At 32.6% G+C, this 9727-nt stretch overlaps 1 protein-coding gene across 1 annotated transcript; it reads right to left on the bottom strand.

The window, feature by feature from the left end:
• Nucleotides 1-4922: 4922 nt before the first annotated feature.
• LOC101491849 (disease resistance protein RPV1-like) lies at nucleotides 4923-7881 on the bottom strand. Its single transcript, XM_012711754.3, has 3 exons — nucleotides 7182-7881; nucleotides 5988-7092; nucleotides 4923-5741 (listed from the first exon to the last, which is right to left on the bottom strand). The coding sequence occupies exons 1-3, from the start codon at nucleotides 7676-7678 to the stop codon at nucleotides 5502-5504; spliced, it is 1842 nt and encodes a 613-aa protein (XP_012567208.1). The 5' UTR covers nucleotides 7679-7881; the 3' UTR covers nucleotides 4923-5501.
• Nucleotides 7882-9727: the final 1846 nt, after the last annotated feature.

Below are 9727 nucleotides of genomic sequence, written 5' to 3'. Positions count from 1 at the left end.
TGAAGAGGAATTGGAGAAAATTCCAATAGCATGTGAATTTCCAGATGTTTTTCTTGAAGAACTTCCTAGGTTGCCACCTGATAGGGAGATCGAGTTCTCTATAGACTTAGTTCCTAACACTCATCCTATATCTATACCTCCTTATCGTATGGCACCAGTAGAACTTAAAGAGCTAAGGGAACAACTTCAAGATCTTCTTGATAAGGGTTTTATTCGTCCAAGTTCTTCCCCTTGGGGAGCACCCGTCTTATTTGTAAAAAAGAAAGATGGATCCATGCGGCTATGTGTAGACTACCGACAGTTGAATAAAGTAAATGTGAAGAATAAATATCCGTTACCCCGCATCGATGAGTTGTTTGACCAACTTCAAGGAGCTCAATGTTTTTCTAAGATTGATTTGCGGTCGGGGTATCACCAGATGAAGATTAAGAGGGATGACATAACGAAGACAGCTTTTCGCACGCGTTATGGACATTATGAATTCCTGGTTATGTCTTTTGGGCTTACTAATGCCCCAGCAGCTTTCATGGATTTGATGAATCGCGTTTTTAAACCATTCTTGGATCAATTTGTGATTGTGTTTATTGATGACATCCTTGTTTATTTCAAGAGTAAAGAAGAACACGAGCGACATTTAATGTTGGTTTTGCAAACCTTAAGAGATAAACAATTATATGCCAAATTCTCAAAATGTCAATTTTGGCTGGATAGTGTGGCATTTTTAGGACATGTTGTATCTAAGAATGGAATAAGCGTAGATCCTAGATCCAAGTAAGGTGGAAGCAGTCCAGAATTGGCCCAGACCTACCACGGTGAAGGAGATTCGGAGTTTTCTTGGCTTAGCTGGCTATTATCGACGTTTTGTGAAGGATTTCTCAAAGGTTGCATCTTCGTTGACTAGGTTGACCCAGAAGAAAGTTGAGTTCCGATGGACTGATGCATGTGAGGAAAGCTTTCAAAAATTGAAGGAGTACTTGACGTCAGCACCTATTTTGGCATTACCTATAGGTGGTGAAAGTTATGCAGTTTATTGTGATGCTTCTAGAATTGGTCTCGGTTGTGTACTTATGCAACAAGGTAAAGTTATTGCCTATGCATCTAGACAACTCAAGAGGCATGAGGTGAACTATCCCACACATGATTTGGAAATGGTTGCCGTTATTTTTGCTCTTAAGATTTGGAGGCACTATCTATATGGTGAAACTTGTGAGATTTATACCGACCATAAAAGTCTTAAGTATATCTTTCAACAGCGAGACTTAAATTTAAGACAAAGAATATGGATGAAACTCTTCAAAGATTATGATTGCACAATCTTATACCATCCAGGGAAGGCAAATGTTGTTGCAGATGCTTTGAGTAGGAAGTCTATGGGCAGTCTTGCTCATATAGCAGAAGTAAAGAGGCCAATAGTTAAAGAATTTCAAGAAGTTGTTGAAAGTGGAATTCAATTGGAACTTGGTCATTTGAGATTACTTTTAGCCCACGTACAAATTCGTCCAACCATAGTTGATGATATCAAAGAAGCTCAAAGTCAAGACCCATACTTGGTGAATATGGTAAATAGTGTTCAGAATGGTAAAATTTCAGTCTTTTCAGTTGATTCTGATGGTGTGCTGAGATTGAAGGCTCGACTGTGTGTCCCAAATATTGGTGACTTAAGGAGAAAATTTTTAGAGGAGGCTCATCATTGTTCTTATACTATTCACCCAGGTTCTAATAAGATGTATCAAGACTTGAGATAATTGTATTGGTGGGAAGGGATGGAGAGAGACGTAGCAGATTTTGTCTCTAGGTGCTTAGTGTGTCAACAAGTAAAGGCTGAGCACCAAAAGCCTGCGGAGTTACTTCAACCTGTTGAAATACCTGAATGGAAGTGGGAAGGCATCACTATGGATTTTGTCATAGGATTACCACGAACCCAAAAGGGTTATGACTCGGTGTGGGTGATTATAGACCGATTGACCAAATCTGCACACTTTTTGCCTGTGAAGACTACTTACACTGCATCTCAATATGCTAAACTTTATTTAGATAAAATTGTATTTTTGCATGGTGTACCGGTGTCTATTATTTCTGACCGTGGAGCTCAATTTACTGCTCAATTTTGGAAGTCGTTCCAAACTTCATTAGGAACTCGTTTGAAGCTTAGCACCGCTTTTCATCCTCAAACAGATGGTCAATCTGAAAGGACTATACAAATATTGGAAGATATGCTTCGTGCTTGTGTTCTGGATCTTGGGGGTAGTTGGGATCAACATTTTCCCTTGATGGAATTTGCATACAATAATAGTTATCAATCTAGTATTCAAATGGCTTCGTTCGAGGCTTTGTACGGAAGACGTTGTAGGTCTCCGATAGGGTGGTTTGAAGTTGGTGAAGCTAAATTAGTCAGTCCAGAATTGATTCAAGATGCCATTGAAAAAGTTAAATTGATTCGGGATCGCTTAGTGACAGTTCAAAGTAGGCAAAAATCTTATTCTGATAAGAGGCGTCGTCCCTTAGAGTTTTCAGTGGGAGAACATGTATTCTTACGAGTTTCACCAATGAAAGGAGTGTTGCGGTTTGGTAAAAAGGGGAAACTAAGCCCAAGGTTCATTGGACCATTTGAAATTTTAGAAAGGATCGGACCAGTAGCGTATCGTTTGGCACTTCCACCGGATCTCTCGGGAGTTCATCTAGTTTTTCATATTTCGATGCTTCGGAAGTATCTTCATGACCCTCCTCATGTGATAAATCATGAAGACGTACATTTAGATGAGAGTCTATCGTACGTTGAACATCCAGTAGCTATATTAGATCGCCAAGTGAGACGTTTACGCTCAAAGGATATCGTTTCAGTAAAAGTTCTTTGGCGTGGTCCATCAGGTGAAGAAACTACTTGGGAACCCGAAGAAGTCATCCGTGCAAAGTACCTACACTTATGTTGAAACTCAAAGTTAGTGACATTTATTAAATAAATTCGAGGACGAATTTTTATAAGGGGAGGAGATTGACACGTCCGGTTTTATTTTAAAAAAAAAAATATAATAATAATAATAAAAACCAAATTTCCTTTTTTTCTTTCCACCTCATTTTCTAATTCATTTTTCCTTCCTTTTCTCTCTCCCTCTTCCTCGACAGAACATTTCCCCTCCCCCCCATTTTTGTTGTTGGTTTTTTTTCTTCCTTCCCTTCTCCTTGATTCATTTCTCTCTTTAATACCCAAACCATCAACCATTAACAAAAGAATTTAACATCCTCACAACTATTGAAAAATGCTCTTGGTTAGGATTTTTGAGTTAGGGTTTGTGCTCTAGAGAAAATGGTATCCATCTCATGAGAGTTGTTGATTGAAACTCTTTGAGGTAAGTACACAACTCTAATTCTAGTATGAATTCATAAAAAAATGTAGTTTTGTTTAAAAATCTTATTTTTGTGCTTAGGTATATTTAAACGATTTTTAGGGTTTCCTAGAGTTAGCTAAACTTTAGAATAAATTTTTCTAAAGTATTGGAAATATTTTTGATACTCAGATGTGTCAACTGAGACCCTGCCGGCTCATCGTCATATATTTTTATAATGCTATTATTATTATTATTATTATTATTATTATTATTATTATTATTATTATTATTATTATTATTATTATTATTATTATTATTTTGTTTTCTATATTAAAGTATTTATTGAAAAATTTGGGGAACACAACCTTTGAATTTTATCTCGATTTCGTCAATTATTTAATTTAACGGTCGTGGTTATATAATATGTTATTAATTTGATTTACGTATGAGTTAAAGTATTTAAATCTTGAATTGTTATGCTATTGAATATGTTTTTCATGAATTACGATGAAATGATTTTAAATACGCGTTTTGGGAAATCGGTGTTATTGTTATTAAATCGTTAACTGCGTTAGGTGCACCTAGTTACCTCGTATTGATTAAGGAGAGTTACCCGTTAGATGAAGCTGCCCCTATGAGAAATGTCATCCGTATGAGGAGAGGGCTATCAACGTGATGTAAGCTCTCGAATTGATATGTGACGACGCGTTGCGGGATTGAGAGGAGAGGGCCATCCGTTAGATGGAGCCGCCCCTAAGAGAAAGGTCACCCTTATGAGGAAAGGGCTATCAATGAGATAAAGCCGCCTCTTGGTTCTAAAAAGTTTGTATTGTTACTTGTTTGATTTTTATAATGATTTTAAGGTTGTTCATTTTGATTTTGTTTCGTTATTCACTGGATTTTTAATATTTCTGTCAAGCGATTAAACAGTTATTCGTGCCTTTTGTGTTTCCCTTCTAATTGATGGTAGTTGTTGTCTCCTCACTAAGTCTTTGTGACTTACCCCTTTATGTTGCTTATTTTTTCCAGATTCGCAAGCAGCTGAGTAGGAATCTATTATTTGATTCAAGTCTCAACAAACTTCTTTTCTGGTAGGCCTCTTTGATCGATGACCATTTTTGCAACATTTGTTGAGTCTACGTAATTGCAGCTATTTTGGAGTCTAGAAAGTCTATTTAGTTTTTTTTTTTTTTGAGAAGTGTATTAAGCAATTTGATTATGTTATTTGAATTATGACTGGATTGAAAGCTGAACAGGGATTTTACAACATTTGGGAATGTTGATTTTACAAAATTTGTCACGTGTAAGTTATGTAAAATACATGTTTAAATATGAATTGCTTCTACAGTGACGAAGATAAACAATAAACCTAGTACCTATGATTGATTAATTTTCTAAATAACATATATTTAAGATTAATAACCAAATAATGACCACAATATTACCTCCTAAGTAAACATGCATATGGTGCCTCAAACCTCTTACTGAAAGCAATCCATGTGAAAGCATGTTCAGAACCAGTAGGACTTTCATGGGTCTGAAATGCAGTGATGAAAAATCCAATCCATAAAGAAATCACTTTTTGTAAGACATAAATTTGGAGTTTTATTTATTTATTAATTGTTTATACATTGTTGCTACAATTAAAAAGAAAAATAGTAAGATACAGTAAAAAGAATTAGAAAAAGAAAACAAGATACATAATCCTCCAAAACAAAAGGATATAAAAGACAAAACAAACAAACAGAAAAGAAATTCAACAATAAAGAAGCCAAACTGTGTCTGTGTTGCGGTTGTTCAATTAGTTCTTTCTCAAAAACTTCCATTTCCACAAATTTATGCTTTTTGAACAGAGGGTGGAGTAGTGATAATGAAGTATTGAGATCTTCATCTAACTTCCTCTTTCTATTAGGATTGCTGAATTTGATATCCTCCATCTTGTTTTTCTCCTTCAAAAAATGGATTCCAAATTTTGTGACTGATCTCCAATCATAGGAATAAAAATCATGGCGAACCTCCAACTCAAGCTTCATTTGGATCCATTCATTTTTTAAAAATGCTTCATTCAATTTAGATATGAGTTTCCGTTTTTCTTCTATTTGAGAGGGAAAAATCACATGATTAATCCTCTTATGCAGGTTCCGTTCAAAAACATTAGTATGATTCACATGTATATTAGAGCGGTTTCCATTCATAGTCATTAACTAACAGTCTCATATCTAATGTTACTAATTCAACGGGCGGATAAATGCATCCATATTCCTTCTTAGTAGATACGAAAATTGCAAATGAAGGAATCCTGTTACGAAACCAAAAAGATATCCCTCCTTTGCTTTGGTGCTCAAACCAATTTGGAATCATCTCATCTCCTATCGACGGAAAACAAACAGCGGTTTCTCCGGCTTCATGCAGTTGCTGTCAGTTGTTGAGAATTAAGGTTAAATCCAAAAAGTAAAACAAAAATTATGATAAGATACTTCAGTTGAGGGGCAGTTCAAATGTATAATTTGAATACTTTTGGATCCCTTTTAACACCAAGAAAACAAATCAACCACTATAAGATAAGATACTATGACCTGAGCATATATAAATAAAAATCAAGGTTGAATATTAAAAACAAATATTTCATATATATATTATATATATATGAGTCTTACTTACCGTATTTTCTGTTAAAACATGAACAATATCTTTGTAGAACCATAACCTATTGCGTTCTCCAAGCTCTATGACTGATTCTTTTCGAACAATTTCTTTTCCCATGATCTCAATCAAGTTATGTAATGCCACATAATTGAACATATTAGTCTTAACGAGAGATTTATCAACTAACAGTCCAATTTGATATTTCATGCAGAAACCATAATGAGCAGATAATATATTTTCAACCTCTTTCAAGCAATATCCTTTGAAGCAACATGCAATGTCAAGAAAAACATTCTGCTGATATTCACTTAAATTATTATAGCTTACTAAAAGTATCTCTTGGATATCTTTATTTGGAATCCTTTCATACTCATCTAGTAAAGATTTCCATTCTTGTATATCTTTTCTATACAAATTGGAACCCACTACTTCTAAAGCCAATGGAAGGCCAAAAGCATAAGTTACCACACGATTTAAAATATCTTCATAACTTGGATGAATGGTATTATTTTTAAAAGCCATCCATCTCAATAATTCAAGAGCATCTTTCTCATTTAATCCTTTTACTTCATATGTGCTTTTTATCTCATGACTTGTGAGTAAGTGTTTGTCTCGAGTAGTAATGATGACTCGGCTGCCATGACCAAACCAATCACGTTCTCCAGTCAAAGCCTGCAACTGCTCTGGTTTGTCAACATCATCAAGAATCAAAAGAATCTTCTTTCTCTGAAGCCTTTCTTTTATGATTGGAATTCCATAACTAACACTTCCCAACTTTGTATCCAATCCAATTGTTTTTAAAAGGAGCTCTTCTTGGAGATGTTTCAAGTTATTTTGAGTTGAATTATCTCTCACATTATCAAGAAAACATAAACCATCAAATTGATCAGCAACAAAATTATAAATTGCTTTAGCAAGTGTTGATTTGCCCATGCCTCCAGTACTATAAAGTCCAACCACGTGGACCTTTTCATCAGATTCCTCATCGAGAAGCAATTTAACTTGTTGTAATTGAGACTGTAATCCAACAGGGTAATCGGCAACATGTAAAGGAATGCGATTGATCTTTTTGGAGATGCATTCTACTATCTCCACAATAAATTTGTATTCATATCCTTGCCTGTGGAATAAGATAAGAATGAAGTAAAGAGGTTATGAAGATAAAATATAAGAAGGAAAAATAAGATTGAAGTAAAGAGGGATGGATACCCAGAAATAAAATGAAAGCCAGACAAATTAGCTGCTTGATTAAGAGCCAACTTCCATTGCTTTAACCTTTCCTTGTCGTCTTGTAACCGTTCTTCATGCTTTGTTAGTTCTTCGCCGTAACTACCAGTCTGATATCGCACGTCAGTTGGATCCACGTCGTAGAAAATAGGCAAAACTGAACGACTCTTTTCCTTAAAGCAGTTAATGATGTGAACAAGTTCGTCCAAACAAAATGAAGAAGAAGCATAATTGATAGAAAACACTGGAATGAAAATTCTAGAATTTTCAATAGTCTTGATAAGTGATGTTGTGATTTCATCTCCTCTTTCAAGATCATTGTCATCAATGAAGGTGTGAATTCCCTTGTCCATGAGAGCCTTGTAAAGATTGCCGGTAAAACCGTGGCGAGTGTCACTGCCTCTAAAACTGATGAACACGTGGTAGGAGAATCCATAGGAAAATGAAGAGGAAGAAGAATGGGATGATTCCATAGCCATAACAAGAGTTTGAGATATGAAAAGAAAGAAGAAGGCAAGGTGAAGTTAAAAATGAGAATTAATATGACAAATGTGAAACTATTTTGAATTAGCATTTCCATAAAGCGTGTGGACTAAACATGTAACAATAATATCTATCTCCGCGTGACGAAGATGATGTTACAACTCAACCCAAAGTGCCAAAGTGCGGACTCTGTTTTTGTCGTTTACCTCCGACTTGCTTCTGTTTGAATGCACTGAAGTAGTGAAGTGTGTGTCTTTGGATTAGATTGTCTAAATTTTAAAATTAACTTTTAATTATTTTTTAAATTTATTGATCTTAAAATTTAAACTTTTTAATTTTAATTAATTGGACGATTCAGCGGTATTTGTTTAATATGGTCAATCTCAATGATAAATTTTTTTGTTCTTTATTATAATATACTCTTTGATTTTTCAACTATTTTAATTACTCTTTTTACTAATATATCTTTAATTAAGTAACATATTTTTCTACTATCAATAATAAATATTATAATAAAAATATTAATTAATTATCTCTTTTAAAAAGTAAATATGTAAAAACAATCACAATTATTAATAAATTTAATTTTTGTAATTTAATTAAGAAAGTCTTATATTTCATGACAAATAACATAACATTGAAAGTAAATGATATTTATCATAAATCACTAAGATTTTCTACTCTAATGAAAGTTAAATAATAAACAATATGTCATATGTTCCACAATATAGTTAATATCTATATATTCTGGTAAAACATTACAGTTTATCTATGTTATATATATCTAATAGAGTAGTGATATGTATATATTTTTATTTTTTTTACATCTATCCAATACCACATCGTCTTTCTCTCTCGTCTTATTATATTATCAAATAAATAATATCATTATTTTTTATTTAATATATATTTCATTAAAATTGTACCGAATGTCTATGTCTCTGAAATTAAGGAACACCTAGTAAGTGAAACCATATCAAAATGAAGAGGTAGATGAAGGTGATTGCATAGACATAAGAATTGAGAATAAACAGAAATAAGAGTTTGAGAATGATGAATATAAATGAGTATGAGATACTTTTAACGGTAATAATAAATTATCCTATATTATAATACTTCTTCTTTTTTACGATGAATGTCATTTTAGATTTTTGTACATATATGAAAAATACAATAATAATAAAAAAAAATAAAGTTATTTATCAAACTATTTATCTTAATTATTGGTGAATTTTACAATATTATCAAATTAAAATATAATAATGCCTTAAAAATTATGAATATAGTAATTATTGAAAGGTAAAATAATTAAAATTATATTAAAAATTGTGAATGAATTTATTTTGAAACAGAGTAATATAATAATAAAAGTGAAATAAATTTTTAATCCTTATTTCATAATCATGTATTTTAAAACTAAAAAATTCACGTATTTCAAAACTAAAAAAACAAGAAATTTTTTTTTTTCCACGACTACTGGTAACTATCGCTGACCATCGTTGCATTCCTCTTTGCTACTATACACTAATTCACATCTTTCACGTTTGTTTCGTTCTTTATTTTGTTGTTTATTTGCTAAAATTTTGATTTTCCTTTAAAAATTGATGCCATTTACTTGTCGGTTGTTTGATAAAACTGTTAAATTCATGATTAAATTAAAGTGAAGCTTGCTTGGCGTTCTTATCTCATCATAAGTATAGGTATCACAAGGCTAGGCAAGTAGTGTCACTTTATCACTTTTAAGAAAGGCATAGTTTCTTTCATGTTTGCTTGCATTTCCATTTTTATTAAATCATAAAGCTTGCATGTTTGCTTGCATTTCCATTTTTATTAAATCATAAAAATTAAAGAAAATAATTGGATCAAGTCATGTATAACTATAATTTGATACATCATATAAATTTTAAAATTCATTTTTTAACAAATTAATTTAAAATTAATTTTTAAAATTTGATTAAATTAAATGTGATTTTTTTTTTAAATCTTTGAGTTGTTAAGATACAAGTGGTACCACTTGTTGATTTAAAAATTCAATTTAAAAATCG

The sequence above is a fragment of the Cicer arietinum genome, chromosome 8, assembly GCF_000331145.2.
Source record: "Cicer arietinum cultivar CDC Frontier isolate Library 1 chromosome 8, Cicar.CDCFrontier_v2.0, whole genome shotgun sequence".
Classification (NCBI taxonomy): Eukaryota; Viridiplantae; Streptophyta; class Magnoliopsida; order Fabales; family Fabaceae; genus Cicer; species Cicer arietinum.
This window is presented reverse-complemented; position numbering and strand designations above follow the sequence as displayed.